Here is a 24,043-nt window from a genome sequence, read left to right as displayed (position 1 = left end):
GGCACCATGGTGATCTAAATTAAATCTGTTACAACCTGTTCTAATTTAAAATTGCTCCATTGTACGAATGAAGGGGAAAAGAAGAAGAGTTAGTTCACTTGTTCAAAGCATTTTCATATTCCTAGATAAATCTTTCATCCACCCTGCCTTTGCCTGTGGGCTGTGCATTCCCATTTCCACTATGCATCCCCTGCATAACTGCACATAAACATGGTTTCAGACAGAGCCAAGAATTCTTGCTCCACTGGTTCAGTATCAGTTCTCATCTCCATCAGCCAAGAACAAGCAATGTAATTGAGTGTCACCACTGTCGTGTCCAGCTGTTCATGACACCCAGAAGCTCCTCTGCGGTGCTGTAGGCCAGGGCCTTGCTAGAGGAGGCTGCTCCTGTTTCTTCTGCCAGAGGATGACAGCAGCTGTGCTTGTCCTGCTGTCCACCTCTGCGGGCAACTCCTTGGCCACTCCCGCTTCTCTCCCTCTCCTGCCTCTCCTACCACCCAAGGCCCTATCCATGCCCTCCCATCCTCCCATCATTTCACAGCACATTTCTAACACCTGACTCATTCCAAAAATGTCTTGAATTTTCCTAAAAACCAGTCACTAACCAGTTAAAGCCTGATTTGAGAGAAAAAAGATCTGAAGTCGGATGGCTCCTCCAGTCCCACCGCCCACACCCTTCCGGTTGCAGACTGGAGTGAGTGGGAGCTGGCGAGGGCTTGGAGTGGAAGCAGAGGACTTCTGCACTGCCATGCCTGTGCAACGTATTGCCACCTAGTGCTGTGAATATGGAAAAGCAAGATTTTTCCTTCTGCTCAAGACAAGAGACTCCTGCAAGACAGCCACCAAAGTGGTTGTAACTCAGAAGGCCCTCATCCGTGGTAGCAGCACCGCTTAACCTACCTACTTCACCATATCCTACACCCATTATAACAGGTTTAGGTCTCTGAACTTTGACAATGCGCTTTCTTGCACTGCAGTTGATGCTAAATACCATGACTGCTCTTAGTAGCGCAGGGCTTTTAAAAGTCTGGTCCTACAGCAGCACAGCATACACAATTACCCTTCATTATGGGTGCCTACCTGTCTGTATACTCTTCTTCCTAGCACTTTGTTTGCCACACAAGCACGAGTGGCAGAAGTCTCAAGGATAATTGTTTATTCAAGCTTGAAAAAGAGTCAGCCACATGAAAGAAGGGCCCACTAAGGGGAAGGTTGCAACGTAAGCCTGTATGTACATCAGCATCAGTGAATAAGTGAAGGGAAAGGGCGTTAGCCACAGCAAAAATTGCAGGCGGTGCTTGCACTTCCCTAGGTGTCAAAGCTGACCACCCACATGCCACAAACATAGGCTTTCTTGGTACCGGCTCACAGACCCCTTTGTATTAACTGCTATGTCTAAATATACACTAGAAATGGTCTGAATTTACAGTGGAAACAAATGAGATCAGGCACATTTTTGTGTGTGTATTTTTTTTTCCTTTGCTCCCCCTGTACAACTCATTACTGAGTATTATCCTAGCTTCAGTTAAATCTCTTTTAGAGGTTGGCATTTTAACTTGCCAGCTTGAGCTCTAAACTGTTGACACGTTACACTGCAGAAAGCAGTGATATTATCGTGGACTGAGTTTGCACTGTATTTTTTCTAAGACACTGCATGATGAGAATAAATCATGTTGTCACCCTGACATGATCCGCTAATGAAGATGCACACCCTCTTGCCCTGCCCTCTTACTGGATGTTAACTGAGAGCCCTTTCTCTGTCTTTTTTCTTCATTTCCACTGTGGAAGAAGCCTTCTAATTCTGCACATCGGTTTGCTTAGCAATATTGCTGTTGCCTAATGCAATAAAAATCAGTTATGTAACTGCCTTTGCTAGACTTGCAGAGAGCACTCACCAGACGGGAAGATGGCCGCAGTATCTTTATGCTTTCCATTGTCTCCCATGTTCACTGTTATTATGCAATATGCTCTGCTTTTAGCATCTTTTTTTAATCCTTTTTCTTGACATGTTTAGAATATTATACACCTATCATCTAAGATCATGCAAAGACAAAGCAGGGAAAAGAAATAAGCTTATTCTGATTTATTGCTAAAAGGGCTGATATTATAGCACTCGTGCCTCCAAGGAACAAAGAATCGCCTACAGTTTGTCAGATAGTATTTTTAATACTCTAATTCTGAACCAAATTCCTAAAATAACCTGTATTTGCAGATTACCGTGTGCTCTTTTGTTCTGAATAATGTCTTGCTTAGTGAACTATGTCTTATCAATCTACCAAGTACTGGGTGTCATTGTTCACCTCATTCACAATTCATCTTTTAATTAACATTATCACAGGCAAAATTCTATTTTAGTCATCATAATCTGTCATTGGAATTGGCAGTACAGAAATAAAAGAATTACCATCTGAATTTATCTGAAGACGATGTAGAAGATGGTGACTACAAACCTACCTCATCCGGCACTGAAGAGGAAGGGAGGGAAACCATGTAAATGATAATGGCTTTAAAAATTATATTTGCAATGTAAAAATCACTGCTTTGGTCATTCAGTATCTGCTAAGCAAACTGTTTTATCAAAATTACTGTTATTGAAAATATAAACCTGAATCCTACACTTAGACACGTGCTTTATTTGGTGGAAAGGGTTGCTGACTTAGGGAAGATTAAAGAGATACAAATGTCTCTGCAAGATGATGATCTTAGATACAGGTATGTAATATCAACTTAATGCAGCAAAACGCTGATCATTTACTTTCACAGTTAAACTTTGAAATTAAGTTACAACTGCAGCATTGTTTTAGAGAGCAGACAAGGAAATAAATACTTCTAAAATGTTTTTCAGCTGTGCCAAGAGATGAACATTTCACAGAGACTAGAAGCATTTCTGAATCCTTCTCACAAGACTTGTCTTTCATAACGATTGCCAGAAAACTCCATCAATGGGGAGAAAATTAAATAGCATTTTATTTTTCTGAGTATATAAAGAAGACATCTATCGCTGCAATCTAGATATGCAGTATTTTTCTATTTACATACAGATTAACACAGTGATATTAGATTGACTGCATTTAAGGTACAATGAATATGCCAGCAGACCAGCCACTTAAAAATTTCCTCCAACATCCCTTTACTTTATGATTTCATCCATTCCTACTTGCAAATGCAACAGGCACTGAAGATGATCACATTCAAGCAGTACTCAGCCAAGATGGCTGAGAAGAGCACCTCTTTGGAGCATGCTCTACTAGAGGCCCTTTCTCTTTCAAAATAGCTGGGCTTCAGCTTGGCTGCTGCTGGTGACTTCTGTTGGACTTGGATCGAGAACCAGTCTTCTAGTGTGAAAGATCCCATTTCATTAGTAGCTTCTAAGACAGTTTTTAGAAAGAACCCACAGTCTCCACTGTCAAAATTAGTATCTGCTCAATTGTGCCTATTTATTTTGTGTTTTTAATGGACACAGCATTTATTAAAAATACTGGAACCTAATCAAGTTAATTGACCTCCAGTCAAAGAACCATTTAGTTTTTGGCTTGGGGTTTTTTTTGTTGTCCTGTTTTTTTTTTTTTTTAGTGGCAGAGGCAAGCAGTGCTTAAACAGATAGGTCAGGAGGTGAAAGAGATATAGATGATGTCTGCATCTTTCTAAACCATAGTCTGTAGCATTCGGTGGACTATCTTGTGTGTGGAAAGCAAGGTGAGACCCAGAAACATACCATCTAGAGTGGGGAAATGCTACAGAGGTTTACTATTAACCCAGCTGAAACACTGACTTCTCTAGATTTCTTTTCTTCAATTTCTATCTGATAATAAACCTGGGAAGAGTTAGGCTTCTTGGCAGAAGATAAAGGCAGTCTCCTCAACCTTAATTATTGTTCCTGAATTTGAATAATATCTTTGCTTATGAAGTTAATGGCACAGGCTAAAAGTTATGGAAAATTCTACCCAAAGTTATAAAAAACTATATCCAGGAAGTTGTTATGCTCATATTGAAATAATGGCTTTGCAGTCTAACTTCTGTTTGGGTTGCCCACCTTTCTAGGTAAAATAAGATGTCTTTCACGTTACTAAACCCCAGTATTTTTCTAGCATTTTCTTCAAGCAGCCCAGAAGGAGAGACAATTAAATCATGCAGCTTTCTTTCACCCTCTGCCTTCTTCCAAAGAAGCGTCATGTTCTCTATTCCTTAGGCATCAACAGCACATGAATGAGAAACAGCGTGGGCTTTAGTGATCTTCTAAGGAATATATAATTATTATTTGTGTTCTAAGAACGATTACTCAAAAAGTGGCAAACGATATAAAAATGAATACAGTAAAAAGATGTACCCTGCATATAGTAAAGATACATTCAGACAAAAGGAAATTATCCTTATTCTTAGAATATTAGAAGGTGGAATTAATATTCTAAAGGCTGTCCTTTTACCATTCTATGATTCCTCATAGCACTAGCTAAACCCATCTTTTTCAGTTCTTGCAATCAGTCTTTCCAGACATGTATGCTCCCTTCATCTCAAAATTCCCCAGAACTCCCAAACACAGTATGTAAGTAAATGCGATGATTTATAAACCCTTGAGGTTTCAGGAACAAGTGCTTATAGAGTATGACTAATACGCGAGCGTGCACTGCTGCCCCCTGATGCAGGGAACGTTAAAATCTCTTCCACAGTAGGCAGGCAATGGCACGCAGCCCACCTTCATTCTTATATTAATATATGGCCAGAGATGTATGCTTGCACAGATATAAAATAATGTATCTCCCTTGGGTAACTCAATATTTAAATTATTAGTTGAGGGGAGAATGAAATTGAGGAAGAAAGAAATGAGACAAAAGGGGGGAAAAACCAGCTATCTATACCCACTATGAGAATGTTTAAAAACTGTTAAGGAATATAATCTGTGAACCGGAACTTACTTTTAATACACAGTTTTGTTGTAAGGTGAAGGTAACACTTTGTTTTTTGGCAAAGGTAACATTTATGGCTGCCTTCGGCTAGTACTTCAGGCAGTTGTAACTCGGTTTGTCTTTCCTGCCTGTTTATTCCCCTCCCATGCCTTGTCTAGATTTGGGAGGGTAAAGGGTCTGGAGCAGATACTTCCTCAGCAGGATTTGCTGGGCTGAGCTCCTGCAGGGTGGGTCCTTACCTCTGTGAAGGCTGACAGAGGGTGCAAGGTAGCACTAATATTTAGTTTGTGCCTGATGCTTTAGGGCCACACAGAAATTCCCAGCAAGCAAAGGAAGGTGTGGTCTGAAGGCCTCCCTCAGCACAGCTGGCGCAGCCGCTCAGGTGCCATGTGGCCGCACACACAGCTAGGACACATCTGCTGGGTTTTTCGGCCCGGCCGTAATTACAGTGGCGCAGCGCTGACACGCAGACAAGCCCGTGGGTACGACAGTGGTTCAACAGGTTTTCGGAAAGACCTCGTAAGAAGCAGGGCCTGCATTAACTCAAATGAAAGAGAGTTATGGAGGATGACTGTTTGCTGGTTTTGGTGGTGGTGACTTATTTTTAAGTTGCAAAGCTGGAGCTCTACCCGACTGAGCAAGGCTGAGCTGCGACGCTACTGCTCAGGTGGCGTGTGGCCCCCCGGTGGGAGCCGGGGGAGGAGGAGGGCTGAGCTTCTGCAATTTAGTAACGTTCGCCTTACAGCCGTAGTTGCCAGATTCATGAAATTCACCGTAGGGTTTTTTGTTCCTTTTCACCCACGCGGGGTGACCCCCGGGTTTCCCTCGCTGACCCCTCGGCCCACGGGCAGCTCTGACCGGCCAGGCCCGTGAGGCTGAGCGGGCTTCAGCCGTGGGAGCCACCCGGCTTTGCCAGCGCGACCGAAGCCGCCCCCGCTTCCCGGGCACCGCTCCTCGTCAGAGGAGATGAGAAGGGCGAAGGACCGGGTCAAGGCGGCCCGTGGCGCGGGGTGCCGAGCCGCCGGCCTCCCCGGCGCTGGGCTGGGCCCCCGCAGGGTCCCGCTGCACGGCCCCGGGCAATGGGCGCCGTCTCCTGGGAGACGGGAACGGGGGGAGGCGGCGGGGAAAGACTGCAGCTCCCAGCATGCCCCGCGCGAGGGCGCCAGGCCGGGGACGTGCCGGGCGGGGGCGGGGCGGAAGCGGGTTCCCCGGGCAGAGCGGCCGGCCGGGCCCGGTTCCGGGTGTCCCTGCCTCGGCGGCGGCGGTGCGGGCCGGGGGAGGGGGGCGGGGGGAAAGAAGATGGCGGCGGACTTGGAGGTGGAGGTGCAGGCCATTGACAAGAGCCTGCTGGAGTGCTCTGCCGAGGAGATCGCCGTGGTGAGGCGGCGGGCCCGGGGCGGAAGGGCGAGAAGCGCTTGGAGCGGGGAAGGAGCGGCGGACTGGCGAGGCCGGCGCCGGCCTGCCCCGCCGGCGGTGGGGCCGTGAGGGTCGGGGCGAGGCCGTGCCCGGGGGTGGGGGGCGAGCGGGCCGTGCGTCGGGGGTGTCGCTGCCGGGGCTGCTGCTGGTGCTGAGGGCAGCCCTGGCTGGCGGCGGCGCCGCCTCCGTCTGGCCTCAGCCTGCCGTTGTCGCCAGCCTCGCTGCTGCAGTAGCCGAGACGGGAGGCAGCGAGCAGCCCGCTTTTCCTGTTGTTCTGGCTGGCGCAGGTGGCTCCCAGCAAGCCGCCTCGACGCCGTCAGCCCTGGCCGCGATTCCCCCGCCGCTCGGGGGGCTCGGCGGGCGCGCTCGACGGCCGTGGGAGCGGGGCCGCTTTTCCACATCTCGCTCCTTCACCTCCTGCTTCCAAGCGGCCGAGAAGTTTAGTTCTCCGACCCAGTTTGCTGCCTTTTCACATCTCTCTGCCGACAATCGTGCCTCGGCCTGAGGAGGATCCCCCTCCCCCCATTAATTTAGGTGGATGTCTGACCCCGAATACGCTTTGTAGTGTTGAAGTCTCGTGGCAGGATTCTTCCTTCCCAGTATTTAAGATGCAGTTCTGGCAAAAAGCTTGCACTAGTTAAGCTTAGGACGATTAGAAATGGATGCTTGTAGGGAAAATATTAGTAAAATCGCGTAATATTTGAAATAATCTACTTTCGTTTATATGTTTTCCCTGCTTAGTTGAAAGGGAAGAGAAGTCTTCAAGGTAAAGTTTTTAGGGAAACTTTTGTTTCTGGCGTAGGTGTACATTTGAAGAGCTGGATGTGTATGTTAAAATTTTGGGACTGCTCATGCAGGATAAGACCTTGAAGAGCTGTCTGTGTGCTTTTCAATGAGAACAACATTGGCTGCTTTCCAAAAGAAAATCAAAGACTGTGTTATGATTCAGATTATCCTCAGATTATGCTGGTATATCTACAGTGCAGACAAAGGTATGATTAGATGGACAAATGTGCATAGTTAGCTGTATCCTAGCTAGTTTAGCTCCAGGATTAGTCTTCCCTTCCCTCAGCAGCAGACCCAATAATTCCATCAAATGCTTCATAAAGTAGCCCAAACTGAGCCAAAACTACCTTGTCCGTGTGAGTAGCAGACAGTTTTTTCGGGTCACACCATAGGTAAACCCAAAGCAGATGTGCATGAAGTAGAACACATTTGGGAATTCGCTATAGGTACAAGTGCCAGTTTAAATTTAGTCAGTTTTTTCTCATTTTTATTCTCTGCCATCACCAGCACACAATTTGAGATCTATCACTCTCAAAGCTATAATGTGTTAGCAACTAAATGCTGCTGGCACTGCCTGTTTGTATATGTAAACAGTATACTTGGGTTTTAGTGTTGGTTTTCTCCCGCCTTTGCTGATAGCCCAGTATTGGCAAAACAAATGCCAGCCCAAAGCAATAGTTGTAGCACTTTAAGCTTCACTTTCTCATTGCAACATCTTAACAGTAAACTTCCAAAGAACCGATAAAAAGAAAAAATTATCTGTAACAGAACATGAGCTTACATTGCAAATATTTCTCATTATAGCTAAGAAAAATATAATTTATACCTTTTAGCTTTTGAAACAGTTAACGGAGTTGTTTTATGGCTTATTTGTATTGTATATTTTGTTCTCATGGTATGTCTAACTTGGATGTGGATTTAATAGAAACCCTGATGGACCATTAGGTATTTACTTACATCAGATGTTATTTGATCAATGCTTTTTGGGTGTGTGGGTTTCTTTTTCCAGGGCAGTCAAAATTTGATGCAGGAGAGAAAGTTTGTGGGGGAGGAAGTGAAGAGGAATACACTTCCCTTTTTAATAAAGACTTCTCTTGGGAGAGTAGAACGTTAGCTTTTCTTACATGAGGCTTCAGGTTAGAAGATAACCACTAATTGAAAATTTGCCTAAATACAAAATATTTTTGTTAAATAACAAATTCCGAAGTTTTGAGTAGTTTTGCTGGAGCTCAGCACTTCCCAGGTGGCGATTTAGAAAAACAGTGCAACTTATTTATGCATTTGTATATATTCCTAGTAACAATTTTACGTTCACAACAGTATTTTGAGTTGCCTTCCTGGTACCTCTTGGGGTGATATCTGTTTCCTTGTCCTAGTAGCTTGTACTTCCTTCTGATACTCTTAGCCGGGATCTGATTTGCAAAACTGTATGCACAGTTACGTGTATAGAACTTGCTCCACAAAGAGACTTAGGTGTGATGACGCTCAGTGTTGCCACACCCAACTCTCAGGCAACTACTCCCAGAGATTTTGGGATGGGAAAGCTGTTTACCCGAGGAACAAGAATTTTCTCTGGCTAGGTATTTGTCTGAGCTTGTAGCGTAGCTAATATTCACTGTCTGTTTTCTAGATAGAAATTAGTAATGTACTGCTGAACTAAAAGGCTGAAATTAAAGGTATTTTGCTGAGAAAAATACAGGCATAATAACTAATACATATGCTAGAAAATAAGAATTACAAGTGGGAGTCATGGAAGAGACTAAGTCACTTTCACTGTGATTGGGTCAGTTTCTGGTAGTAGTAGATACTTGGCACAAATGATGATAGGAGAGGAAAAGGTTAATTAACTAGGAAAAAAAACCAGATCAAATTCTTAGTAATGAAAACTTTACTTTTTTCATTTTTGTGCGGTATTCTCTGAATCCTGGTGGGAATGGTGAGATTATCTCTAAACTTCTAGATTGTAGGCTATGGCTTTTTGGCAACCTTTTCCCATGGTCTTTCTTGGAAAAAAAATCTGTGCTTTGACCATCAGAGTTAGGTCAATACAGAAAGATTTAGTAGATTGACTATGATTTTAAGAAGTGAAACTTCAGGAAAGTGAGGAAAGCATATTATTCTACTAAGAGCTGTACTGACAAGTAAGGTTTTTTTAATATGAAGTTCTCATTTAGAAAACATAATATAGTAAATGAAAACAGTACATTATATTTTTTAAAAAAGAGAAAAATGCAGCCATTCTTAAGTGGCACAAATGCTCATCTGACTGTATTAGGTCTGTATCCTGAAGAACTTGCTACAACTGTGTTGTCTCAAACAAGGTCTTTAGAGTAAGTAATAAATTATTCAGAGTAAATCAAGCTGTAATATTTGATTACCAAACCCATTTATTTTGGTATAATTAATTTCTGGTTTTCATGTTTTAGGTTGATTCTGAATTATTTTTCTGAAGTTGCCAGGGGGTATCTGGTTGTCATATTTACAATGAGAAATGGCATGCTAAGGCTGCTTATGTAACACAGGATTTAATCAGTGCACACTTGAGGCATGTGCTCGCTCCGATTTGCTTATTGTAAAAAACTTGCAGCCTTAATTTACAGTTTAAACCTTTATACAATTGTAATCCACAAGGCAGAAATAAAGCAAATATCCTAGAGGCTTTTTTTTTACTCTGTGTGTGTATACAAGGGGAAAAAAAGCCTAGAAAGAGCTGTGAGTTTTTCAGTGGCTTACAGCAGGTGCAGTAGTTTGATGGCTTTTAAAAACTCTGTCAATATTGTCTTTTACAGTTGATTAAGAATTGTGGTGGGTTGACCCTGGCTGGATGCCAGGTGCCCTCCAAAGCTGTTCTATCACTCCCCCTCCTCAGCTGGACAAGGGAGAGAAAAAATACATAAAAAGGTTCATGGGTTGAGATGAGAACAAGGAGAGATCAGTCAGCGAGTACTGTCTTGGCCAAAGCAGACTCAACTTTGGGAAATCAGTTTAATTTATTACCAATCAAATCACAGTAGGATAATGAGAAATAAAACCAAATCTTAACTCCCTGCATCCTTCCCTTCTTCCCAGTTTCAACTTCACTCCCAATTTTTCTACCTCCACCCAAGGAGCACAGGGGGATGAGGAGTGGGAGTTGTGGTTAGTTCATCACCTGTTATCTCTGCTGCTCCTTCCTTCTCAGGGAGAGGACTCTCTCACACTCTTTGCCTGCTCCAGTGCGGCATCCCTCCCATGGGAGACAGTCCTCCACGAACTTCAACATGAGTCCTTCCCACAGGCTACAGTTCTTCATGAGCTGCTCCATCATGGGTCCTTCCCACGGGGCGCAGTCCTTCATGAACAGACTGCTCCAGCGTTGGTCCCCCACAGGTTCACAAGTCCTGCCAGCAAATCTGCTCCATGGGACCACAGCTCCTGCCAGGAGCCTGTTCCAGTGTGGGCTTCCCAGCGGGTCACAGCCTCCTTCGGGCACATCCATCTGCTCTGTCTTGAGGTCCTCCCTGGGCTGTGGGTAGAGATCTGCTCCCCCGTTAACCCCCATGGGCTGCAGGGGCACAGCCTGCCCCACCATGGGCTGCATCACAGGCTGCAGGGGAATCTGCCTGGAGCGCCTCCTCCCCCTCCTCCTTCACTGACCTTGGGGTCTACAAAGTTGTTTCTCTCACATATCCTTACTCTCTCTGGCTGCACTTGTGTCAGGTCCATCTTGGAGCTAGCTGACATTGGCTCTTTTGGACATGAGGGGAGCTTCTGGTAGCTTCTCACAGAAGCCACCCCTGTAGCCCCCCTGCTACCAAAGTCTTGCCATGCAGACTCAAAATAATTAATAGATCTAACATCACACTTGAAATAGCAATTCCGATAAGTTGTTTTGGTGGTAGGAGAGACCAAACCCCCTTCATTTTCATAGGTAATTTGTTGAAATTAATTAAGGAGGAGGGACTGTTACCTAATGCAGTTTTTGCCATTCTCCTTGTACTTTCTGTCTCTGCCTGTTCCTTGCCAACTCCAGGCTTCCGCTGCTCCTCTGTGTCCCCAGCTGGCAGAATCAGTCTGCACTCCAAAAAATGCAACCAGCATAGTCTAGGCCTCATGCTAAAAATTACTGCTAATGTTAGGGTGTTTTAGTGGTCCTGCATTCTGGAGGAAAATTTTGAAGAATTCTTCTCTTAAATTATGTGGTTTTGAAAATAATTTTGTGTGTCAAAATTATTCCTTTCCTAATGTCCATCGTCTGTTGATCATCTCGATTTAACACTTAGAAGGAAACAGAGCTTTCTAGTTTGGCAATGCCATTTTAGATTTTGAGTTAGAAATAAAAAAGTCAACTTGGTGAGTAGAATTATGTTTGGTGGTTTTTTTTATTAATGAACAATTTGTGTTCTCCTTCCTTTTAATTTAAAAGAAATGGCTGCAAGCAAATGACCTTCAGAAAGAAGTGTACCAGCATCTGGCCTATTATGTACCAAAAATTTACTGCAGGGGTCCTAACCCTGCCCCACAAAGAGAAGACATGCTGGCACAACACGTTTTGCTGGGACCAATGGAATGGTATCTTTGTGGCGAAGATCCTGCATTTGGCTTTCCAAAACTTGAGCAAGCGAACAAACCTTCTCATCTCTGTGGCCGCGTTTTTAAAGTGGGAGAGCCTACATACTCTTGCAGGTAGTTCAATTTAGCATTGTGAAGTATTTATAATTTGTGAAGTCATGGAACATTTTTTGATAAGAATATACTGTCCTAATGAAAATTTATTACCCTAAATGTATTTTTAAAGTAATCTTGTGGTGTTTTGTGACAGGTGGGGCCCGGAGAAAATTAACACACTACATATTTTTAAATGGAAATATATTAATTCATATAATGTAGAGTGTGTTCTGTACTAAAGAAATGCAAGATTAAGAAAGTGGTTGGGGTGAACTGTCAGTGTGATTTAAGGGCATTAATCAGAAGTAAGCGGGGAGGTGTATATGTGTGTAATTCAGGTTTTTAATATCAGCTCATGGTGTTGATCCTGTATTTCTAGACCTCTTTCCGTGATCTGTTAACCCAATCTACTGGATACGAAAAAAGAGGTGTACCAGCTACTTGGTCCTTCCCTACCTCTATTGCTGGCTCTCTCTGAAAATACCATTTTACTTGAAAGAGGACAGAAAGTTACAAACCAATTACAAATTTTAAAAATCTTCAGTTTTAAGTCAGTGTATTACTAGCTGTATATTCATTATTTTATCTTCTCTTTCCTGAACTGTCTGTAGTTTTAAGTTTAGTTAGAACCCTCTCTGTCACAGATTCCTCTTGTTTTGTATGGTTTCTGCCACTCTCTTGGAGACTTGAATGCTTGGTGGGGTGACAGTGGGAGGGAATATCTATTTTATTTTGAGTGTTTATTTTTCTGAGTTTCCATCCCCTTCATTTATGAGGAGAGAATGACTGTAGGAGAATTTTACTCTTTAGTGCTCTCCTTTTCTAGAAACATGATAAGCTTATTGGCCTTATTCACTGAAGTTCTGATTCGGGGTGGACTTGAGATGCTTAACTCAGCAAGCAGCCTCTTCTATTTCAACAATCAGAATAGGTAGTTTTGGAAATGTTTTGAGACCTCTTATCTTGAGATGTATGAGAATGAACTGGTGGGTACTTCAGATACTTTCAACCACTAAGAAAGCTCCATTTCCTCTTCACTGTTCTTAGTCTTTTCCTTCACACTTGGTAAGAACGTGAGACATCTGGGTAGGGAGGCTGTAGACTATCAGAGGCTATAAAAAGAGTTTCCACAGTTTCTTCAGTCCCTTTTAATGAAATCTGGTCCCAAGGAACTAAAAATCCAAACCTTAGAACTAGTGTTGTAATTAAAGTCAAATTGCATTGCAGCCTAGAAGTAATATGTTAATGATCAAATACTCTTCATATGGACTAATGAAAACTGTGGGAGTTCTGTTAATTTCTTCTAAACACTTGTTTTTTTAAGACTGAGAATTCAATATGTAAAGTATATCCTTGAGAATACTGTCAGGTATGATGAAAACATAGAATAATGCAACCCGTTGGTGTAGAATTTAGAGAATGTGTGAATGTGCTGTTCATACTCGGGGTCTTTGTTTCAGTAGATAAATGATTTAAATACAGTAATATAATGTTGTTCAGGCTAGAAATGATGTCTTGTTAGGCCATCTTGTCAAATTTTCTAAGTCAGGGTCAGCAGTGAATACAGAATATTTTTGCTGTTGCTGCTATCAAGATGGAGTCTTTTTTTGATTAACTACTGAACGTAGACGTAAAACTTTTCATGTTTCCTGTTGTATGTTAATAATTTTCTTTGACTAATAGCTGGTAATGTAGAATAACAAGAGTTTAAATTAAACTTTTGTGGGATACAGAAAAGAATTGTTTTCTGAGTCCATGAAATACATTAAAAGCAGTGGCTTTTCTGTCCAGTTGTGAAGCTTACAGGTCTGCCTCTGCTTTAGGTATAAGCACTCTTATTTGTTCGAGAAAGTACTTGGCAGATGGTACTGTATTAGTAAGTATATCGCCATAAGTTCAGGGTTCTGCAATGCCCGATATTGTAGAACTGATCTGCCCAATCTTGTAGGCATATTGTTGTAATAAATGTTTTTGTTTTTTTTAAATTAAAAAAAATCCATGAACATAAATTATTCTAATACAGAAGAGCTTCATATAATTTTGCTTTGACATTTTCACCTTTTGTGGCTCCTCTGGAAAAAACAAATGTGAAAATGGTACTTTATGCATAGTAAGTCATGGTTGCTTGATTATCTTTCAGTGATTACCTGGTTTAATTTATTTGGTGAAATGCAATTAAGACAACTCTTGATAATAACTTTTCATAGGATCTCTGGTGTTTTCTTTTGAACAAAGTTGTTTCTCTGAATTCTTGTTTTAGTAATAACAATCATAAGACATTAATTCTCTTGGTAGTTTTTACATTGCAAAACGTGACTCCCTTAATATTGAGGTGCCTTGAAGTTAGTTGCATTACATAGGCTCGTGTATTTGCACTGTTTCTCAGGCAGACAGTTAAATATAATGCATAATTGTCTCATTCATTTGTTTAGCCCCTTTTGCTGGAAATATTGCTTCTATCTAATAAAACAGTGCTTGTAGACAGGACCTTATTATGGTTTCTGATCTCCTGGCTGAGGAAACTGTGTTCTCAAACCTTTTGAATAGCTTGTAGGGCTGAACTTTGAAGCAGAGGTTTGATCTAATATGTTGTGTGTTATCTTTCTTTTCAGTGTTCAGTCAAAAAATGCCTTCTCTGATTACATTTTTAATGCTTGTACTCTATATTTGAGAGAACTTGCTTGGTTTTATACTGTTTACCTGTCTGTACTGTGTTCTGTAATTCATCTGTTTACTTGCTTATAAACTTGTCTCACCTCTTGAAGGCAATAGCTATATTGCCCAAATATACATGCTACCCAGACAATGTTTTAAAGTCTCTCCTGTTAAGAGAACAGGGTTTTTTTCCTCCTTCATTTGTTTCCCCTCCTTTGGAAGCCATCCCTTGCCTCTTTCAGAGTAAGATATACATTAGTCAGGAGGTTCATATTGGTGATATTTGAAAATTACCTGTTGTAAGATGTGTAACTAAAGGCAAAAACATTTGTTTAATGCTACTTTTTTTTGTTGTTATTGCTGTTTTCAGAGACTGTGCAGTTGACCCAACTTGTGTGTTGTGCATGGAGTGCTTTCTTGGAAGTATTCATAGAGAGCACCGATACAGGGTTAGTAATACTACTGAAATATATGATGTAGTCATTAATAATTTTGTATGTGTATGAAAGTCCATGTTTAAAGTTCAAGAATGTATACATAACTTTGGAAAGTTGGATGCACACAGTTTGGAGTTATGTCTACAACAATCTTACAAGAACTTGAGTGTTTTCATCTGAGTGTAAATTCTGAAAATCTGCACTTTAAAATATCAAGCAATTTTATGCACAAACATTATGCTTACAAATGTATGTTATTTTTAACATGTGCCTTTAGTGAATTTTACAGCATTAGAGTTGGTTTTTGACTTGCTTTGTTGTTGATGTTTGGCTATTTTTGAAAGTTATTGAAAAACCTTTATGAAACCACTTTTATTTAACACTTATTTCCTTGAAACATCTGAATTGTTATCAAATTCTGTACAAAAGCAGGGCTTTTGTTTGTTTTTAAACAAAAGTTAAAATAGAAAATTAAAAGTGTAGATACTGGGTTTTTTTACTAATATAGTACTATTAATAGTGCAGATTAGTTTTTTTTTTTTTTTTTAAAAAAGCATCCTACAAACAAAACCAAGAAGGCCTTGGTATGTGTTTATAAACAAGAAGCTAAGTGAAAACTACTGGTGCAACCTTTCTGTAAATCTGATTTTGACAATGCTGCTGTTAATGTAAATTTGATCACTACACGGTTACGCTCAGCACTGGGATTTAGGAAAAAAACCCAAACAAATGCAGCAATTTTCCCCAAGAAACTCAACCCAATTTGCCAATATCAGCATACTTAACTGTACGTAGGTTTTCAGTTTGCAAGCTTAGTGAATTGACAAGTCTAGGTGACATCCAGAAGTGTTATTTCAAATGTCCATCTAATTTTGTTGATACTGTAGGGTGTACCTGTGTGTACAGAATATAACTGTATGCCCAAAATAGGTGAAAGAATTCTACTATGAATCAGTTAATAGTTGTGGTTCTAAGAGAGTATTATTACACTTATGAATTTGAGGTGGTCTTAGGTTTAAAATAAATTTTATTAAAACATTGTAAATACATCGTTACAGTTTTCAGATACTTTTTTCTGTGCTTACTAAGACTTATGTGACCAATTTAAGTTTTGTCTGTAAACTTTTACTGTAAACAGCACATCTTTTACTCACTGTGTACTAGTGCTTGACAAAATAATTTACCTTTTTTTAGATTAAAAGTGTGAGAATCTGAGATAGTATGCATGGGTGTTGCAAGTAATAGATTAAGAAAAATTGAAAACCAGGAGAAACCCACTACCTTTAGGTGGAGCCGAATAGCGGTGTTGGAAGCTTTGTGGTGTTTGTTTTTGTTTTGTTTTTTGGTTTTTTTTCCTTTTGGCATAGGCAGACTGATGAAGTAGCGAAGCTTTCAGCTGTCATAGAAGCAGACGTGGTTTCACTTTGCTATTTTAACAGGGTACTGGCTAAAGCTATCAGGTGTTGTGATCGTGCTTTTGTAGCTTAGCTAAGACTACTCTTTTTTAATATACATGTATGTATATGCATATTCACATGAACTGTTTTGCTTTTAAATAACTTTAGATGACAACATCAGGTGGAGGGGGTTTCTGTGACTGTGGTGATACAGAAGCTTGGAAGGAAGGTCCTTACTGTCAAAAGCATGAACTTAACACTTCAGAGACTGCAGAAGAAGAGGTAATAACAATTGAGGCATCATGTTTCAAAACATTAACTGTATATATATGTGCGTATATATATAAATCATTCACATGAGATTATTTTTAGTCTTGTATACCATGTGTGAGAGATGGGAGGGAACTTAATAGTAATATTTGAACCACAGTGTGTTAGACAAAATTGATGTCTTGTCTAACTTGAGTTATTTAGAATGACATTTTCTACTTGGAGACATCATGTTCTTGATCACCTCTGCAGCTTTAGTTCTGTTTCTTTGATTTTCTGTCTTATTCTGAAAGGTGGAGTCTGCCATGTGAAAAAAAAATCTGTATGTAATCATGTGCATAAGAAGCTCAAGCTGTCTGTGCAACATATGTTCTGATTCTTAGCAAAGTAAAGTGCACAGGTTTTTAAAATCAAAATAACTTGCTGTTACAGGAAAGCCATAATGGAGATATAAGAGAGAGGTCTATAAAAGCTTGTTTGGTATGGAGAAGGTAAATAGGGAACATATCTTAACCATTTCTCATAGCATAACAACTTGGACATATTAAATACAAAAAGATGTGCTACTTCTTGCAGTATGAATTCAAGCTGTTAGACTTACTGTTACAAAACACCATTGTTGTTAAAAATTTATATATGTTCAAAAGGACATGTAACATGTTTGTGGAGGGAAAAACTGATCAACGGCCATTTAAAATTGTAGATACCATCTTTGGTGTGGGAAGTAATAGTGTCTTAAGTTACTGGAGACTAGAGGAGTATTCTGCCCTTTTCTTATACTCTTCCCTTAGTATCTGTTATTACATCTCAGGAATCAAAGTGGCTAGTTGGGCTTCTGGTCTAGCCACTCTTGTCTGTTCTTATGTAATATAATTTCTGTGAAGTTTTTTTGAAGTGAAAATGTAAGGCAAATTTTTGTAGAAATTTTGCTGGTCTGATGGTTTAAGTCAAGCAACTGTAACTGTATTTGCAGTGATAGCACTGCTGCATGGACTCAGCACTACATGCCAGTTTACATAAGTTGGCAGCCGTAGAAAACTTTTTCTGAAGTCTTGGGTGGACTGCTGCTTCTGTCCAAAGATACTCAAAACAGTGAGTGTGACTGACAGAAAAATTAGGGTACTGGGCAGGCTTTGTGTTTCTTCACTGTGAGTGATGAGGATTGTGATCTCTTAAGTTAAGCAAGGTTGTGTTTGAGGTAGATGAAGGATAATTTGTTGGGCATTGTTGGAGCCTGTTTTCTGCCTTGGCCAGGTACATGTCTTTGTTGAAAGTGCTGGGAATGGCGACAGTGCTGCTGTTTAAGGTTTGCCTTTGCTTTTGGCGATTGATAGTTCTCCATACTCTAGATAAGTTTTAAATGAACCAAAAAAAGAGAAATGGCAGTTATTAGCATTCCTGTAAAGCTTCCAAATATTCCCAAAGAATCTTGGAGAGGGGGGTGGGTAAACTTTACTTGTACAGGTGAATTGCTGACTGTAAAGGACCTTCTGGAGATAATGCAGACTTAATTTCTTAAAGGACTGTTGTGGCCATTTTTCTACAACATAAACTGTAGTAAAACACGGAATTTGGTATTAGGTAATCCTAAACTAGAAATTGGGCTGCTGTTAAATATTTTAATTGGCTGACAATTACACATACTTCAAAATATCAAATGATCAGTTGAGTCAGTGACACAACGTATAGTATATGTTCAGGTGACCTGCAGGGCATGCAGTGTTCCTTTTCCAGCTTTGTAGAAGAGGGACTAGTTGTTCTGAACATCAAAAATTTGAAATAGTGGAAAAATCTTTTCAGAGAAGAGGTTTTTAATGTTTTCTATTCACACACAAATCCCTTGAAAAGGATTATTGGAAGGAAATGGCAGTGGTACCTGTACTACCTTATTCATAGTTAGCAATGGTTCACATTTGCTGCTCCAAAAAGTAGTCTCTTTGGCTTTGCAGACTGAGGCAGCATTCCTCTTTCTCCCCCTAATCATTACAGTTCCCCAACCTGCAGCAGCAGCCATTCTGTTCTGGCAGAGAGGGGAAAACAAGATACTGCAGATTTCAAATGGAGGGCACCCTGGAGAGTGCAGAATGGGCACAAGTGGTTGCATGGCCCACATACAAAAGGGGAACAACTGTCTGAACAAGTCTGAGATGTGGGCAGATCATTATGAAATACTTAGTTACACTTAAGCATTTAATTATTTATATAACGCAGCATATAAGAGATGTGCATCATAAGTCTTTATTCCAGTGTGCTGGATATTGTATAAACTTGGATGAATAAGACTTCTGCCTCTAAATGCATGCTACATATAAACCAAGGCAAGGGATGTGTCGTTGTTTGTAATCTGCAGTTTACTAATATTGGTAAGTGGAACAAAAGATACAGTGATTTCAAATTACGTTTTTGAAGGCATCGCAGGAAAAGCAGTTTTTAATACAGCTGAGGTTAAAAGTTCTGAAGAACAACTATCTCAGAAGGTGTGCAGAAGTGGGAACAATGAAAGTGAAAATGGAGAAGTGTGAAAATTCAAGTGGATGATCAGAGGCAAGTTAACGGGTATTGAATGTTAGATCACTGCTTGGTGATTGTCAGTGAAGAACTGGAAAAAGACAACAGGATGATTAATGACTGGATTCCTTTCATATGTAAAGACATTTAGAGAAAGACATCATTAAAGATGCTTACATCATCTTTGACAAAGAGGTGCAAATTTGTCAATTTCTGCTTTGAATGTAATTTAATTTCTCGATTGCTATTTATATTTATTTTTCAGGATCCTCTTGTGCACTTACCAGAAGATATGGTAGTAAGAGCTTATAATATTTTTGCCATCACATTTAAATATGCAGTAGATATATTAACGTGGGAAAAGGAAAATGAATTGCCTGGCCTAGAAATGATGTAAGTATGGTGCTTTTCTCCTGCCTTTTCAAGGCTTGCAGATATTTACAACAGAAAATGCAAATTCTGGTTTTAAATATCTTTTCTGCCTTTCCTACAATTGTCACCAACATTTTGTGGACAGTGGGCTAAAATAATCTTCATAGATTTGTTTTTCCTCATATTTTTTACTTTTGTGATTATACAGTCCATTTCTCTCCATAGCAATGATAAACTATGTGTTGGTGATACCTTCATTTTCTTAATATTGAAAAGGAAGTATTAGTGAAACATCATACCCTAAAAAAAGTGGCAGGTTAATTTCTTATCACCAAAGTTGCTGAAGTTCTGATGGATCACCAAAAGTACAAAATACTTTTGCCACTTACTACAAATTTTGAAGCATTACAGAATGTTTAAGTGTATTGTAGCATCGTAGTTATCATGGATTCATTTGTGACATTTTGTTAGTATCATCTTTTACTTTGCGTGGTGTGAGTAAAAATGCTGTGTAAATAAATGATGGGAATCAAAAGATTGCACTGACTCTGTGTAAGCTTAATAAGTTGTGATTTTGAATGTTGTGGAGTTTGGGCTTTTTAAGGGACTGCCAAGTTTTTGTTGTCTAATAGACCTATATGCAATATCAGGGAAACAGGTGTGGCAAAATAATGCCAAGATGGGTGAAACCTCTAAGAAGCTATGGGAATGTATTGAGCACAGCTGCACTGGGAGGAAATGTGTTTTCCTTAGTAGGAAACTTATCAATTCATAATCAACAAATATTCGAAAACAATACTCAGACTTACTTATTGTCTTAAAATTTGTCTTATTTTGGACTTAGTTCTGCAGGAAAGCTGCACATTCCTGTAGAAGTTACGGGTGGTCAGTCCTTTCCAAATAAATCGTTGAGATATGTTCACATAGAGCAAAGGAAGCCCAGGCTTGGGTTGTCTGCTTGGTGGAAAACCTTGTTAAATTAGAAGTTGATTTTTTAAAATGAAATTATTTTGAATTACATAAATTCAATCTTTGCTTTGAAGTGAGAAGAGTGACACTTACTACTGCATGCTGTTTAATGATGAAGTCCATACCTATGAACAGGTTATTTATACTCTTCAGAAGGCTGTCAACTGCACACAGAAGGAAGCTATTGGTTTTGCAACAACAGTAGATAGAGATGTAAGTAAATTAATTGCTAGAGCTTTTAATTATATTTACCCTAATGTTTATTTTCTATGACTACATTTACTTTAGTTTGTTTTCCCAAAGAGTGTGGTTAATGTGCTTGAATGCTGTGTGTCAGGTCACCCTGAAATGTCTTAACTCGTTGGCCAGTCCAAACCAGACCTAATATTGAATATATGGTTCAGTATAACTGTATTCCAGTAAGTCTTGTGTGTGTAGATAGCAGGGTGTCTCTCACTCCCCTGTCAAGGACAGGCAGCACCTTTAGCTCATCCCTTACTGTACACCAGAGCATTGACATTTGAAAAAGCCCCTGTATGTGCTCCAAGCATGGGAAGTGCTTCTCAGAGTAATACCAGTTAACTGTGAGGGATAAAATCCATAATTGACCACTTTTGTTCCAGTGCTCAAGGAACTATTTGTGTTTTTTCTTAATTTAATTTTCTTTTTTGTAATTGTCAGATGATAACGGCAGGAAGCAATAAAGCATTTCATAGAGCGTTTAGAAAGAGCAGTGACTTCAGAATCACTACATGCTGAACGTAATTTTAACTAATATGTCAGTCTGAGAAGTGTTGTCATCTGTGGTTTTATTCTGGCTTTTTCTTAAAAAGTGTGCATTTTTTTAAGGAAGCGGCACTTTCTTGTTATTTGTGCCATGAGCCTGTAAGCAGTTGCTGTGAAAATGAGTGTCCTTTTATATTGTTTTGTTCGCTCATTCCTTTTTTTGGAGAGTGGTGTGGGGAGAAGGTCTCTTTCAAAATGACAATGAGCGTGTCATTTTGGGTTGTTAAAGTACTTCATGAAGGACAGTGGAAAAGGAAATATAACCACTTTATATTACTTACCACTGAACTGTATTTTGGTTTTGTATTATCCCTACTCTATTTTTGTGATATTGGTAGCCAAAAGATTCCTGTCTGATCCCTGAAATGTGCTGATTTGAGCATGTGCTGTGTATTGTAGGACACACTTTGGAGATTTTTCCCTACTGTTGATCCCTGTCCTACTTTTAAATACATACATGAATGCATGTATACATGTGCATGTGTGTATGTAAAAGAAATCTGAAGGTTGTGCCTGAAACAATGATTAGGCATCAGACTAAATCTAAAATCTCAGTAAGCTATTCTGTCTATAATACACTGTAAGTTAAATTATCTATTTTAATGCATATATTGACAGAATAGAAAGACTGGAAACCTTCTAGTTTTTAAATAAACCAAGTGCTTTAATTGTGTGTTTAGAAAACCAATTAGCTTTAATATTTATTTTATAAAAGGCCTTTAAATGCCTGAAGTATCTTGAAATTCTACCAAAATTAATGATTGATGCATTAGTACTAAAGAGAAGTTCTCGGTATTCTGAATAAAAAGTGTGATGATTATATGTTAATATTGTACACAGATGATTTATTTTAACAGGTAACTACATATATGATATTTTCTTTTAAAAAGGGAGCATTTTGGAAATCCAAATACGTAACTATATGCAGTACTTCAAAAAATGAAAACAGCATGAAAGAGTGGTTAATATGTATCTGAAACTTACTGTATCTTTTATACTACTGTAAAATGCAGCATTTGAACTTCTTGTTTAGAAGCTAGTGGTAATGTTACTTCTTTACAAATTTAAAGGGACGTAGGTCTGTTCGATATGGAGACTTTCAGTACTGCGATCAAGCAAAATCAGTAATAGTGGTAAGTAATATCTACTTATTTGCTTTATCTTAAGTAAAAAGAGGCTTTGTTACACAATTTTGTGATATTATTACTGTAACGACTCTATATTTTGATAATATAAAATGTTGGAGGTGTTATTTACAATACTCGTAGTAGAGATATCAAAATACAGGTTTATGCACAGTTTTTGTTTTTTCTACTATGGTCCACCCTGCACCCAAAATAATTTCCTAAAAAGAGGGTCCTAGACAACATATCCCTTCATAAAAAAAGAGTCTAATTAGGAACTTCAAATGTAGTCTTTTAGAATTGTGTGTCAGTCCAGATCAGTGAAGTTAAACTATTTCATTTTTTCTTGTAGTATGGAGTTGTGTCTTTCACAGCCACAGCTGTGGAAATTGTTACTGATTGAATCCAAGTGTGAAACTACAAATACACTTTCATTTTGTGTGTGTGCGTATGTGTATGTATATTCGTAATATCTGTATATTACAAGGTTCTTCCATGTAAGAACGTGGGAATAATATTTTCTATTTATTTTTTCTTTAATTGCTGCAATGCGGTACTTAATCACATGAAATAAAGAGTTAATGAATAATACTGATACAATTGAAAAACAAATACCACAGGAACAGTTAGTGGCCTGAAACTATTTAAGGTATTTTGAAAACATGAACATGTCTTTAAAGGTAAAATTGTGCAAGATTTTTAGCTTGCCACCTATGCAGTCAAAGAACAAATGGCTTTTATGCGTAATGTCTAACTTAAGGTTTCTAACATTGATGAGGGGAAGTACTTTCTGTCATGTTTTAACTCTGTGGGTATTTAATTTGTGTTTTTGAAAATAGTCTGTGAACAATCAGTTTCTTTCCTTGGTGGGCTGCTATTTCACCTGCATGTTATGTTGTGAGGAACAAACGTGCATGGCTGTCTTAGGTTGTGCATGGGACTGCTTATCAGTAAAATGCAGCAAATCAGCGTGTACATTGATAAGAGGCCAAGAGTGGCAAATGGCCTAAATGTGTTGATATTGCATAATAAGGTCCTTCAAATATTAGTAGGGTAAACAAAATTCAGACTTCATTGGTTTTGTTTCTTCCCTGTGTAGGTGTTAGTAATTAGAATATGTAATGATAATATAAATTATTTCAGTTAATCATAGGAATGTTGTGTTTCTGTGCAGAAATATGTGCTAGTTCTCACTTAAATATGCATTATCTCCTTTTCCCTTTTCTTTTTAAGAGAAATACCAGTCGTCAGACAAAGCCATTGAAAGTACAAGTTATGCATTCATCTATTGTTGCCCATCAGAGCTTTGGTCTGAAGCTTCTAACTTGGCTTGGCAGTGTTATTGGATATTCAGGTGGGCAAACTTGAACTTTTTTGAGATAATATTGAGTAAAAATACGGAATATTTGTGAGGCAAGTTGAATTCCTGAAGCAATTTTTTCTCCTTATTTCAGATATGTAATATATAAGGCAAAGCTATTAATAACTTGTCAGACTTCATTCTGTTTTCTCTTATTGGAGTGCTCTTCTGAGTTTTAACTTCCATATGAAAGTGCTACCAATCTTACTTAGTCTTTTCGGATACCGTTTTCTGTGTAGCTGCTGTTGAACAGAAGCTGAGAATCGCTGTCAGATGCTGTATGTCAACAAGCTATTTTTCAGTCCCTAGTTCTTTTTAAATGCATGCAGTAAGCTGAAAATAACCTGTCTGATTAGATAAAACAAAATTATTCAGAAGTAACTGGATGAATGATGATGAAAGTGATTACTTC

General features: G+C 39.4%; 1 protein-coding gene across 4 annotated transcripts in view; it reads left to right on the top strand.

Moving 5' to 3' along the window:
* The first annotated feature begins 6,199 nt into the window (after positions 1-6,199).
* UBR2 (ubiquitin protein ligase E3 component n-recognin 2) overlaps positions 6,200-24,043 on the top strand; it is a 59,921-nt gene continuing 42,077 nt past the window's right edge. For all 4 annotated transcript variants that reach the window (XM_074897134.1, XM_074897135.1, XM_074897133.1 and 1 more), the window contains exons 1-8: positions 6,200-6,281; positions 11,512-11,771; positions 14,779-14,857; positions 16,411-16,524; positions 19,286-19,413; positions 20,436-20,574; positions 22,218-22,280; positions 23,505-23,625. In XM_074897134.1, the coding sequence (XP_074753235.1) occupies positions 6,204-6,281; positions 11,512-11,771; positions 14,779-14,857; positions 16,411-16,524; positions 19,286-19,413; positions 20,436-20,574; positions 22,218-22,280; positions 23,505-23,625 (982 nt within the window). In that variant the 5' untranslated portion in view covers positions 6,200-6,203. The remainder of the gene's footprint in view (positions 6,282-11,511; positions 11,772-14,778; positions 14,858-16,410; positions 16,525-19,285; positions 19,414-20,435; positions 20,575-22,217; positions 22,281-23,504; positions 23,626-24,043) is intronic.

The sequence above is a fragment of the Athene noctua genome, chromosome 1 (assembly GCF_965140245.1).
Source record: "Athene noctua chromosome 1, bAthNoc1.hap1.1, whole genome shotgun sequence".
NCBI lineage: Eukaryota > Metazoa > Chordata > Aves > Strigiformes > Strigidae > Athene > Athene noctua.
This window is presented reverse-complemented; position numbering and strand designations above follow the sequence as displayed.